Source organism: Amblyomma maculatum, chromosome 5 (assembly GCF_055883805.1).
Source record: "Amblyomma maculatum isolate TAMU_Amacu chromosome 5, ASM5588380v1, whole genome shotgun sequence".
In the NCBI taxonomy this organism is placed as follows: domain Eukaryota; kingdom Metazoa; phylum Arthropoda; class Arachnida; order Ixodida; family Ixodidae; genus Amblyomma; species Amblyomma maculatum.
In genome coordinates, this window is record NC_139348.1 from 141,740,632 (window position 1) to 141,754,465 (window position 13,834).

Genomic DNA, 13,834 nt, shown 5'->3' on the forward strand with positions numbered 1-13,834 from the left:
GAGAATAGTATTGGTTTGATTTATGAGGTTTAGTGGATGCGGGTATGATCCCAACTGCCAGCGGCTGTGTTTCGATGGAAGTGAAACTGAGAGGCGTCCGTATGCTGTGCGATGTTGGTGCATGTTAAAGATCCTCAGGTGGTTGAAATTACTCCGTAGCCCTCCACTACGGCTCCTCTTTCTCTCCACTTTCACTCCAGTTAGGAATGGTTCAGGTGTCTATCAAACAAGTGTTACAGATACTGCGTCTTTTCTTTCCTGTGAACCAATTATTATTATTATTTAGTAGTGGCGACTTGGATGCAGCGTAGTTGAGAGCTCCAGATTCTTCCAGCAACCTGGGGTAACAAAAAAAACAAACAAAAAAACTGACTAATAAATTGAAATAAGGGCTTTGAAATCTGTTTCTTCTCTGACTGTGACTGAGAATGTCCTTTAAATGGCCATGCTGTAGCGCTTGCCGCAAAGGTTGATTTCAGGAATAGTGATTTTTGAGGAAAATGAAGACGTGGTTACCTCAACCGCGTTGTAAGAGAAGGAAGGAAGATGGGAGCGAAAGAAATGGTTTAGTGTACTGTATTGCAGATGCCTTCGGAACGGGCTCATTTTGCGTTTCCGGCGTCCACGGCCGGATTCAAAAGCTGGGACTTCTGTGAGAAGCACTCCACATGCTCCAATTATGTGGCTTACTATTTGTGTGGCCATAAAATTTGTACGTTTGTAAGGCGTGGCTAAGATACGGGTCCAACCCGTGTGTTTTTGGCGTGGATGTCACAGGTAAGTTGCGGGCCATTCTTCGGTTTCGGGGATCTTGGTACAATTTTTCATACCGATATGTGCGTACCTACATACTATGACATCCCTTCGGTGTTGCGGTGGTTCGGCTACATTCATTTGGGGTTCAGCTTAGCTGCTGCTTTTTAGCCTGTCCCACAAGCTTGAGTCAGAACAAACTACAGGTTTGGGAAACTATGAAGCGGTAATTAATGCTGGTTTTGTTGGGTTCAGTCAACGTCATGGATGGTGGATAGAATATAGGAGTGTCCCCTTTGAAACGGGGTGGTAGCAGTAGCTATCATGCTCATTTTTCTCCCTATATCTTAATTATTGATTTAGAATGGTTAACTAAACCATCATTCTATTTATTAAATTTTTGTTCCTATATTACTAACATTATGTCACCTCTGCTTTTAAGCCACCAATCTTCCAGTCGTTTTTTGCTTGTTTCCAGTTCAGTTCAGTCGTTCAGTCGTGTCCGACTCTTCGTGACCCTATGGACCACCACCACTAGTTTCCACCGCCGGTTTATTCACCCGGCCACTGTTATCTCTAAACCCCAGAGCTTCAGGAACAGTGATTGCACCTGCATCAACTTCCGGATGGATACCATTACATTCGAGTATAACATGGTCAATTGTTTCACTGGAGTTTCCACAATGGAGCACATGCATCATCGCCATTGTTAAATTTCTTTTTGTATGCGTGTTCTAAGGCACCCTGATCCCGCTTCAAAAAGTAGGGCACTGCCTCTTGAGTTATCAAAGAAATCTTCCTTCCTGATCTGCATTTTCCACTTTCGGTATAATTCCACACTCTGTTTCTTTTCCATCGAATTTATCAAATTTTTACCTTCTGTGTTTTTCACCTGTTGCTTAACGCTCTTTATTTCTCCGTCCTTGTGACTAGCATACTTACTAGTTAGTTTCCTAGTTCTTTTCCTCCATTGTGAGTCAACGGTTTTAAAGTACAGGTACTTAAATACTTTAGCTGTCCATCTGTTACTGTCCAATTTCCTCAGGCGTTCCTCATATAATATTTTACTCTGTGCTTCCCGTACTTCGAAAGATGCCCAGCCCATATCTCCCTGTACCGCCTCATTTGTAGTTTTGCCGTGGGCACCTAGTGCTAATCGTCCAACGGATCTCTGATTTATTTCTAATGTCGACTGTACCTCTGATTTTAGGCACAAAACTGCATTTCCGAAAGTAAGTCCGGGCACCATAATTTCTTTCCAAATACCACTCAAAACCTCATACCTATTGTATCCCCACAATGCCTTATGCTTCATTATCCCGGCATCCCTTTGGCCTTAAGTGATTGCTCATGCTTTCCAATGTATGCCAATCCTTCGTTTACCCATACCCCCAGATATTTATATTCTGCTACTCTAGGTATTTCATGGCCTTGTATTTTAAGACCCTGATCAGTTGAGCCGTTGAAAATCATCAGAGCCGACTTAACTGCGCTGAAACTGAAGCCTAGAGCGTCCCCTTCGTCTCCGCAATACTTAACTAGAGTTTGAAATTCTTCCAGACTCTCAGCTAGCAGCACAATATCGTCTGCATACATAAAAGAGTTCCTTTAAAAGCGTCCCCTTGCGGCTGTCCACGGCGGCTGCTGCGCTGCTGTTGCACGCTACTAACAGTTGTGTAATCTAATCTAAATATTTGCCGATCTCGGAGGCTTGGTTAATTTCATCCAAGATTAATTTCTTCAAAATGATTAATTTCTTCAAAATGATTAATTTCTTCAAAAGAGGCTTTATTGGCTTTGTGTTCAGTGTACGTATGAAGTATAAAATTTGTTTCAATAAATGCTAAAGGAAATGTGATTGCGTGCGAAAGGTTGGCATACGTGCTGCTTGATAAAAACACAGCATCTCGGAGGCTTCTTTTCCTCGTAAGCTCGGGGCAGCTTAACTCAGTGGTTTCAGCGCTACGTTCAAAGGCAGCACGCTGGAGGTGGAAGCCGGAGCAAGTAGGTCAGCTAGATCAACTGTTCATGGATTTCTGTATGGTCGGAATATGTCACGACTACTTACCGGCGTCTTTGTCAGAAATGGCCCTCTGCCAGCTGGTCTCCTGAAACCTTTCGTCGACTCGTTCATGTGAAATACCGTCGTTGACCCGACGGTGAGGACATGCACGCCAGTCTCATGAGTACGATGTCTGTTCGGCGCCTTGTTTTAGGCACGTTTTTGGGACATCGTAGACAGGTCGATTACCTTTGGGCGCATTGTCACGGGCTCTCGACTGGCCGGCATACGGCTGAGCCACCAGCACCTGACAGGCAGGTAAATTATGATGACATTCTACTTGATCACGCACATAACATATCCGATCTGCATGCGCCTTTATCTGCACAGGAGGACCAAGACACGACATTTCAAGGGCATATACCTGAAGGTAAGCCATGGAAAAAAATCGTTTTATAGCAGGTGGCAGTTCAATTCTAATAAGCATGCAACACACAGAAAACAACAACAAGGAAACAGGATCGAAATTGCCTTCCTTTGTTCTGTCGTTCCGCAGCCTAGAGCCCCAAGGCGAAGCTGGGGCTAGATGAGACAGGAGGTGAAGATCACTAAAGTGTTGTTACCGAGTTGCTGTGTGGCCAATGTTTGATGGTAGCCGGTGTTTCGTTATCGCCCTGAAGCTTCACACAGACGCTATCACCGAACGGTTTTCGCTTCATGGCAGTCTTAATGCTGTTGCGTTAAAAGAAGAAGAAAAAAAAAAGTCTACCTGTTCAAACTCAGGATCATGCACCAAAGGAAGCTTATGCCGCTTATGTACATTTCCTGGAAGTTTCCCTGGCTACCCTGGCATCAAGTGTTCGAGAAAATAGATTTATTTGAACGCTTATTTATGTATTGCTAAACTGCAGTTATTTATTAGCAGGAAAAGGACTTGCAGACACAAAAGTTTGCATCGACTGAATTCTGCTTCCACTGTCCAAGCAGTAAACAAGGTGCATTCCTTTCACTAGTCACATATGCAGCAACACAGTTTCATAACTTGAAGCAAATGATTGCTTCTTATTTTTTGACGCTTATTCCTTCTACCTATGCCAACCACCTATTCCGATGATTCGCTCTTATTTAAGAGTTTCTGTTCATGTCTTATACCGCTGTTTCCTATTCTTCTTTAGCAGCGCAAGAAATGAAACTTTAAGCAAGTTTTGACTGTTATCTGGGAATCCTCCATTGTAGAGGAAGCATTAATTGTCATCTGCATTTGTCATTCAGGTGTTTGCAAAGGAAAGATATAGCGCTTTTCTTGTGCATATCATCAGAGCTTACCTAGGTGCTGTCACCAAGTTTCATAATGTTGCAAATAGTGCGGAATCGCTGGATCGCTTATTGCTGTGCTCGTAAGGATTGGAAAGGAAACAGTAGTTGGATGCATCATGTCAGGTTTGCTGGTTGTGAGAACAACCAAGTTGGTTCTATGCTGTGCTAAGTGCCGTCCGGTCGTTCTCACTGTTGCTTTTAGGTGAGCTGGAGATTTCCTATAGTCGTAGCAGTGGGCCAGGTGGTCAGAATGTCAACAAAGGTGAGTGCTTCACTTCTTCATTTAAAATGCATTCATAGTTGGTGAATTCACACCTCAAGTGTACTGACAGTCAAAATGTGTTTGCAGTTCACGACCTATTTCGAGCGTACATATACAGTAAACTTAACTCGTTGTACGTTAAATTGAAATTGTTTCTTCACATGTCTTCCATGCAAAGTTGACATGCAAGCAGAGCATTAAACAAAGTGAAGCACAACATTATTTGAATAAAAGTGCTTGTCAGCGGTACCAGTGAAAAATTACTATTGTTTGTTCATTAGTCCTGAAAGGCTCTTGGATCAAAGTGCAATTGTTTCATCCTCTGATATAGAGAAAAGCAGCACAGGCTGAAAAAAAAAGTGTCCAGAGTTGTAAACTAACACGATGTGATTACATATGGCACAAAATCTGTCCACTAAGGTACAGCGTGTTTAGTGATCGCGTATCCGTCGTGCTATACTCATTCCAGCAAAGCATTTGTAAATGCCGCTTTTTTATGATGTGTTTTATTTCGTTCATAGGATGTGAGTCATATCAAAGGTATTTTTGATTGCTAATGTTGACATGCAATCACATTCGTGTATAGTGATGCGATGCGTGTAGAATAAAATGATAAAACACGCAAGAATGAAACTATACTCGGAGAGTGCACGCAAACTGCGATCTAGATACAAGTCCTTTATTTCAAGGTCTCTTTTCTGAGAGCGACACAATTCCTTGCTGATTAAATTCAATGTTCACCATAGGTTCAGTACAGTTCAAGTTCAAGCGAAAGATCAGAGCTACCAAGCCTCGTGATGAGCTTCGTTGAATACTGCAGTACTATTAGCATGATGCTCATTCTTGGCTAGCTCGCTTCAACAGTGTGCTGAGAATAACAGATTTCTCAGTGCGCTATTGCAGTAAGACATGGCACGCTTTATGGATTTCTCATCATCTGTCCCTTTCTTGTGTGCAGTAAACAGCAAGGTGGAGATCCGTTTCCATCTTGAGACCGCCTCTTGGATCCCCGCTGCTGGGCGAGAGCGCCTTAAAGTTCAGGTGACCCTGTGATGTTCACGACTGCAAAATTCAACCTTGATCTTTCTTTTTTGTTGACTTTATGCACATTCAATGTTGTGCAGATTTTAGGGCTGTCTTATTGAGAGAAAAAGATTAGGGGGTAAGGAAAGGGAACTATTGACCGGAAAATGTTTTCGTTTGTAGCTAGCAGGGCTGACCTCAAATAAAAGGCAGCAGACACTGCTGTAACAGTCTTAAGTATTATGCTTGGCCCTGCCTTATTCAAATGGATGGATGGGAAAACTTTTATTTTCATCAGCTTTTAGAGGTGAGGGTTCAGTTGGATTGTTGGCCGCATCAGATGGCCGCCAGTTGCGTCCTATCGGCGATCTCTTCGGCCCACTCAGTGACCTGAGTCTGGATGTCCGGGTCCAAGCAGCGTAGCATGGCCTCCCACTCCTGCATAGATGGAGCTGGCACAAGAGTATCTCCTGGGCCTTGCTTAACGAATTAGCTTGTGAGGGAGAGAGGTTTACGAATAAAAATGCAGAAAGTTGGCTTGATCGGGAAACGAATATGCAGAGGGCCAAATGAGTGTTGCAGATGAGTGTTGTTGAGGGTCAAGGATAAGTAGAGGCAGACTTCTTGTGGGCCTAACAATAGTCATTTAGGTCAAATAGGTTGACTTGTATCATTATTCTATTTAGATAAACTTCTGCGCCTCACATGAGTGGGGCTGAAGCTTATACTTGGTTCAGAACACCAAAACAGATGCAATAGCACTGCTGATAAACTCATATATGCCTTGTGCAGAGAGTTTTCTAGGCGTTCGTTATCAACATTGAAATGTTTCACCTTCTTTGGCGTTCTTTGCTTGGGGTGAAAGCCTATCGTGTGAGGCTGGCCAAATATATGTGCAGTTATCCAATCAGCTGCTAGACTAAGCTGGCTGGATGATGATTCACTGAGCAAGAGCAAAAGAAAGCTGTGAGCCTAATCAAAACCCATGACAACGCATGGAACATGTCTACTATGTAAATGCCAAAGCAGCAAGAATGGAAGCCCTTAGAACCATTACACTCCTTAGTGTTGTTGTCTTGTGGAGCAGGCAGTCAAAAAATCTAGTCACTTGTCACATTTGGATCGAATAGTCCAGCCTTTTCACAAAAAGTAAGAAATATGCAGCTTAGTGTCAGTGTTGGCGTCACGTCCTATATACAGGTGGGGACACAAGCAAATGGAGCAAGCTTTTGTGTTCCCAATGTTATCGCACGTTTCCAGTCGCAAATGAAGGAACATTGTTTATCCATGATGAAGCACTCGGAGGGCCGTATTCGCCAATGGTTTCCCGGACCTGGGTGAACCACCCGTGTTATTACTTTATATAAATAAAGTGTTTCTCTCTCTCTCTCTCTCTCTCTCTCTAGCATCTACTACTCACGTGTACAAACCATGGCTGGCAGTTTCAGTAAGGCAATGTATGAAAAATGATAAAAGGCAGTGGCATTCTCCATTTACTTTGTCTGCACCTATACATGTTAAAATTTTAACTGCTATCCTCATAGAAGGCCCAAGGGCTGCAAGCTGGTCCCATGCATTAGCTGCACTTGCCTGGAATTCACTTGCACCCCATGCCACATGTCACAATTAGTGGAACATACACCAGTGGACAGTGCCTCAGCAGCTTGTGGCTTGAGGGATCTAGGATGTCCTCTAACATGCTCTAAAATTTCATAACACAAGAGCAGTCTCGCATTTTGGTGGAGGCGAAATACAGTCACTGCAGCCAAGATTCCATCCCACTATTATGGGCTTGGCAGCCAAATATAATGCCTTAGCTATGGGGCTTTTGTGGCATATTTTTGGTGATCGGTTCCGAAAGCAGACAAAAAAGTCACGACGCTGGATTGCATCCCCAGTGCTCCGGATAGATTTCTAGGCTCCCATCTCACTGTGACTGCTTCATCCTCCCGTACGCTAGCACAGAGACCAGCGATACTTGAGTGTGGTGGGCCGTTTGCCTTTGCAGTGGAGCCATCTGGTGAACAAACGGGGTCAGCTGGTGCTTAGCTGTGAGGAGCAGCGCAGCCAGCATGCTAACACACGCATCTGCCTCGAGCAGCTGCGCGCCCTGGTGTTTGAAGCCTGCCGCCCACCTTCTGCTGGTCCGGATGCAGCCACCCAGCAGTTGCATGAGCGAAGGTACTTGATTCAATGTGTTGTATAGGTACCTGGAAAGCTTGACAGATACTACGCAAAGCGAAGTACCAGGTGATAAGGGCAGACAACAAGAGATGCCACTTCTTTTGACGTAAACATGTTGGAGTTCATCTTTCGGGAAAAACCTGTTGAATAGCGTCCTATGTCCAGCAGAAAAATCTCCGATTGGTTGTGAGTGGTCGCATGGTCTCGTGACATCTACGTACCTGCCGACGAAGCAGCTCCTTTGCTGGGTCACTTAAATTTGTGACATCATCACCCTATCGGTCAATTAGGCAGTTCTGTAGCCGGGTTGAAAGGTACTTTGGCAGGTGGCAGTTTTCAGGCAACACGACCGGCCACTAAATGGCTGCAGGGGGGCGTAACATCACAAGACCACATGACATGGCCAAGTTGGCAGCTGCTGTGGCAGGAGGGTCATGACATCATCCACAGCCCAAATAACATTGCAAAGGGCCTAAGAAGAAAGAGAAGCGCTTTTGTTGGAAGGAGAAATGATGGTCGAGTGGAATTGATATGCTGCCCTTCGAGTTTCTAGCTTGGTGTGCCACCTCAGCACTTTGGAAGAGTGTTCGTTCAGTTCAAGACTTAGTTAAAGTTACAACCATTAATTAGCACCACTAAGCAGCCTTTTTAAGTAGCACTACTATGCAGCTCTACTAACACTACTTAATGGGGACTGTAATTAGCAGCTAATTAATAATATTGCTTAACAACAATGCGCAATGTCCATATTACAGTTCTGTGTCATCAACTATTAAGGATCGTTAAGTGTCTTTTGGGTTCCCTTTTTTTTTAGCTGTGTAGCCTAACTCAAACAGGCATGTAGACATTCTGAAAGCAGAGTCATGCTTGGAAAGAACAAAAACATTGTCACCATGTATATGTACAGCTGACTCTCGGCAGCTTTAACTCAAAAAGGACTGAAGATTGATTTGACTTTTGTGGTGTCCAAATTAAGAGGAGCCTATATAACATTCTTGATGTTGACAGAAATTGTCAGTTCAAATATACTGGAAGCTCAGAGATGCCTTCCTTCAACTGCAAACACACTTTTAGAACATTTATGTGCATGCTTATTTTGAAATTCATGATTGCTTGAAGAACTGTGACATGGTGTTGTTTGCGTTTAATATGTCTGGCCTTCCTTATGCATCTGCTGTGAGAGGTGTGCATTGAGTGCGGCTTCTAGTTGGCAGTTCAGGGTGAGGAACTCAAAGCGGTAGACAGGCTTACAAATTGCTCAGTTGTATACTTCTTGGAGATTGACTTGTCTGGAACCAAGCTTTTGTTGTGATGTTATTATGGCATCACAAAGGACGCCAATTAGATTCACAGATCTGCCTTGGAGCTCAAATGCAGTGCTGCTGGGTTGTTATCGCAACGAACTTGTGTTATTGTTATTGCCCAAGGGCCGAACTACACCCCGATCACGTCACAAAACTGTCACAATACCTGTCAGTCAACCTGCACTCCTATTGGCTGATGGGCCTGCCGATCAGAATCGACCAATAGGAGCGCGGCTAGCCGATCGGTTTGCGATAGTTTTTGTGATGTGATCTTAGCGTAATTCGGCCCCTGTTCTATTTTTTTCTATCAATAGAGTGCTTGTTATCAATGTGAAGTGCAATTTTTGTCGTCTAGCGATTTGTTGTGCAGCCATCATTGTTTCACAGTGTTGGCATTGGTATGATTTGGCTCTGCGGCTCTGTATATGTATCACTTTAAGTCAGGAAGTGCTCAAAAATTTTGAAAAATAGACTGATCGCTTGAAAAGCTCTACTTCGGACATGCAAGTCGACTCAAATTCAGGGTCTCAACTAGCTCTCCTCCTCCAAAGGAAGCCTGAAGTTATTTCAGCATGTTCCTTATCTGGCAAAAAAATTTTTCCAAAATATAGCGTATTTGAAGCGAACGGTAATGCCAGGATGCATGCTGATGAAAGGCAGTGTTACAGTTCTTGGCTATAGAGCCAGGTGCTGATAAAAGTGTCACACACTTGCAATGTCCAGAGATTAACACAGCACTCACTTGAACTCGGCAGCCACATGGTTTGACTGGCGAGCCTTGCAGTATACAGCTGGTAACATGCACACAATTGCCTACCAAAGCCCTAGTACCTAGAAGCAGCACTGCTTGCTCCTACGGCATTCCTAAGATGATCTAGATTAGTCTCGTGGAGGTACACAGGTTCTTTGGGCTGCTTGACCATTCGATGTCCATTCGTCCATTCGTCTAAAGGCAACATTTGATGGTTTAAATCGAAAAGGGAGCTAGAAATTTGTTCCAAGTTACGCAGAGCCGAAGAGACAGGGAGTCTTTTTGGTCTATTTGATGTTGACAGGACCAAACCACTAGTTCAGGTGAACGAATGGTATAGTGGTATAGGCCGTATAGAGTTTATCGAGTTATTCTATGGAATCCTTGTAATTCTATTAGCTTAATGATTGGGTTCTTGTGGCTCATGGAAGGTAGCAGTGATTGGAGTTCTACTTAAATCAGTCACTATTGATGAAGAACAACTGGTTGCAGCAACCATTTGGTTTGGTTTTTGGGACGTTAAACCCCACAAACCAAACCAAACCAAACTGGTTGCAGCGAAACCGTGTACTCTCTCTCTTTTCAGGCGAGCTCGAGCCTCAGCTCGTAGGGTGGAGGAGAAACGTGCGAGGTCTCACTGGCGCCGTCTTATGCAGCCACCCCGCATCTTCTAGGCCTGGCACTGCTCCAGTTGCCTGCCCAGCCATGAAGTTGTTTAAATCCTGCCACAAGTAAAACAGCTCATTCATGATGGACACTAGTCACCATTATACAGCTGACTGGAAATACATTTGTTTGTTGAAAGCATTGTTGCAGTGAGCTTCAAAATTTTGCACGTGCAGCAGCCTGCATGTGTTATAGCACCAAAAATTTATTGGCAATCTGGCTTGGGTTTAGCTTAGCACAACCTGGCGATAACTTTCATCAGAAAACCTGGAATGCTCAGGTTAGCCTCCACGCTAACCCGAAAAGCAGAGCCCTGGCAGGAATTGTTCAAACATGCCTAGCTGCAAAAGGAGGCGAGCTTCTCTTATAACCCCAGCACGACAGCTGTGGCACTGCTGCCTGCAACGTCATGTCAAGCGTGACCTAAGCTATGATTGGCTGCGTCGCCTGTGACATCACGTACGGTGAGCACATCTGATTAGCTCCTCTGCACTGCAGCTGTTGTCCTCCTCCTGTTCCGCTCCCCTATTGGCGGTCACAAAGTTCAAAGGTCAGATTTGCTTCATGAACCTGATTTTAGCTGGAGGCGGAGCTTTAGTCCTCATGCATTAAAAGAACTTAACTGGTCTCCTGATCTTTTGACTGCTTCATAGTAGCTAGAGAGATATGTTTAGTGCAATAATGTGCTTTATGCGCACTTTGCTGCTTGCATAGTCAAACTTGCAAGGTCAGATGTGACACAGGAACCAAGTAGACCACATATAAGCCCTGTGGAAATGCAAAGGAGTTCAATATATTTGTTTAAAATCCTTCAGCTACAGATGAAAGACCCTTTATTTGAATAAGCTGATTTTTGAACACTTCTGCCATCAAAAACTTGATGACCATTGTCTTCAGTGAGCGTTGAAACTGTGTAACAGGGTTGTAAAAGTGCACTGAATTGCTCTTTGCTTTTTCCTTGAGGTGAAGTCAATAACTGAGTGAGGTACGAACAAATCAAATGAGTCATGACAGCACGTAGGACTCGTTTAATGCCCTGAAGCAAACATCGATTTCACTTGCACATGTGATACACTTCAGACAACAGCAAGAAATGTTAACTTGTTCATAATGACACACACATTCAGGTAGAAGATGCCAAGTTCAAGATAGCGCAGGTTGGCTAGAATGGTGAAGATTGCCCTTTTGAGGCCACATGCAAGTATATACAGTCACAACATTTACTATGGCAACAAAGCAGTTCCGACTTATCACGGCACAACACTTCCATGTTGACTGCTATGGTTCAGTCTCTGCCATTTCAGCCTAATGCATTATTTGTTTGGAAAGGATGTAAACATGATACTTATTGTGGACACTTTCTTCTGATAAACATTTTTTTCAAAGCATTGCACCACAGTGTAAGATGTTATCAAGTGCAGCTGGTAAACTTATTATATGGCTTTTAGTAGCAAGGACATGAAGCATCTAGCCAAGAATGTTTGGTTGACAGAATTTATCATTTGGAAAAATATCTTCAGTTGGTTTTAATGGGTGACTTCAGAATTATTCTTTTTTTTTTGTTTTTGTTTATGAAATTTATGCAGTTTTAACTTAACTTTCTACTGTAGGTTCTTCTCTCTGTCCTAACCATTCGTAAAAAATTTTGCATATGTGGAGCGCAGAGCTCTTAAACCGATCTGAAAGTTTTCTTTTTGAGTCCACTTGGTGAATTCCTTTTTGACGATTTCTGTGGGCAACCCTGAGGCTTCGATATCTTGTGCATTAGCCACTTATTGGAAAGGAAGAGATTGAGGCCGATAAACAAAAGCCTCATCCGTGCCACTAGTATTAGTTTGGGTCTGCTCATTGGTAGTCACTGCGAGTGAGGTGACACTTGTATACAGGCCTTTAGGATATTGCATGAATTCGTCCATCGCCTGCACTTGCTATTTTATACAACCATTGGAAATGCGGTAATTTTTAGTGTTTGGGCTTGTGAAATAGATCATGCAGAGTACCATATTTGGCTGCATGGGCCGTATTCAGTTTGGTGTCTCGTTTTTCCATCTTTTAAGATTATGTTTTCATCACTTTGAAGAATTATTTCTTACAATGCAAAAGGGAAACTTCAAAGAACTGTGACACGATAAACTCGTTGCCTGAGTGTTGCCCTGTAAGGGAAGCAACAGCAGGCGTGGACTAATTCAAAAGCTAGTGTAAAATAAAAGTAAAATTTACCATGTTGTTTTTGTCATCCGGTGACAGTTTCACAGTGTAAATGCATAAAAAAGGCTTTGTGTATTGGGAAGAGAAATTAGCGATCCCTTTTTGTCCTTTTAATCGAATTAAGATATGCCCGTAAACAAGGAGCTAGGTAGGTGGAATATGATAGGGCGATTTTGAATATCTCGGGAGAGGTTAAAAATGAACCGCTTTTGTGTTGTTTCAAACTCTTGTTAGTCTTCATCTCTATGTATAAACATTCTTGAAGCCTCTTCTCCAGAACAGTCCTAACTGCTATTCTTCAGTCTTCATGAAACTTCCTAATTTAGTTTCATCTGATTCAATATTTCTCCTTTATCTTTTCCGCCGAAACCGGCGGGACTATTTTGTTCCGCAGGTGAGTGCGAGTTGCTTAGATTTGCGCATGCATCAACAAATGAGAAGCATTGGGAGCACCTAGAGTTATACACTGACAAAGAAACTGCAAATGTCAGCCACTCTCACAACAACCATAATTTGTATTTGTCTAGAGGTACACAACACAGCAGTACACCCTGACAGTTGCTGCTCTGGCTACTGCTAGGTTACAGTAAAACCTCGTTAATTCGGACTTTAAAGGGCTCTGAAAAACATCCAAATTATCTGAAGATAAATTATCAAATGCCTCTCAAAGAATTTACAAAAGCTTTCTGTTAGAATTGCTAAAAATCTGGGAAATTGCCCCCACTTTTAAGAATAAAGCTGTGCAGAGGCGGTGATTTCTCGCAGTTCCGTCAAATGCTTTACTGCACACACTCTTTAGGAATGTTGAAGCCAAACTGTTACTGGCCTTCACGGTCTCCTTCACAGTGCAACACGGTAGTGTCGGAGCCTCATCACAAGCACTGTTGTGACTATGGAGGCACTACCGCATTAACTGGTGAGGATGAAGTTCCATAGCACTGGAAGAATCATGTAGATGGAAGGGAGGGAAGGTGCATTGGCGTTGGCGAGGGGACACTTCACGACTCAGATCCGCACTCGCGGTTTCATTTGCTGGCCCTTCATGACACATCCCATAACTATGACATTGATGGCTAGGGTGCGCTGACCTTGGCGAATTCTCAGTGGGGATCGTCATCACCAGGACAGTCATAGGTGCGCAATCATCATGCAATTCAAGTTTGTGGAGAGGCTTGACCAGTGCAGCTAGCAGTCGTTGTTTGATCGACTAATTGAACAAATGTGAACCTAACTGAATTAGAATTAACGAGAGTCCAATGCCATAAATTCCTGTGGGCATGGGCAGAGTGAATTATGCGGATCTTCACTTTAACAGAAGACGGATTAACGAGGTTTCAGTGTGCTTGTGGATGTTTTTGGAAATG

The 13,834-nt window shown here is 43.4% G+C and overlaps 1 protein-coding gene across 1 annotated transcript; it reads left to right on the forward strand.

Moving 5' to 3' along the window:
• Nucleotides 1-768: 768 nt before the first annotated feature.
• Nucleotides 769-10,400, forward strand: LOC146189773 (large ribosomal subunit protein mL62-like). The gene is made up of 8 exons (XM_084605339.1): nucleotides 769-777; nucleotides 2,537-2,561; nucleotides 2,970-3,073; nucleotides 3,146-3,185; nucleotides 4,275-4,334; nucleotides 5,293-5,375; nucleotides 7,366-7,538; nucleotides 10,183-10,400. The coding sequence occupies exons 1-8, from the start codon at nucleotides 769-771 to the stop codon at nucleotides 10,268-10,270; spliced, it is 582 nt and encodes a 193-aa protein (XP_084461465.1). The 3' UTR covers nucleotides 10,271-10,400.
• Nucleotides 10,401-13,834: the final 3,434 nt, after the last annotated feature.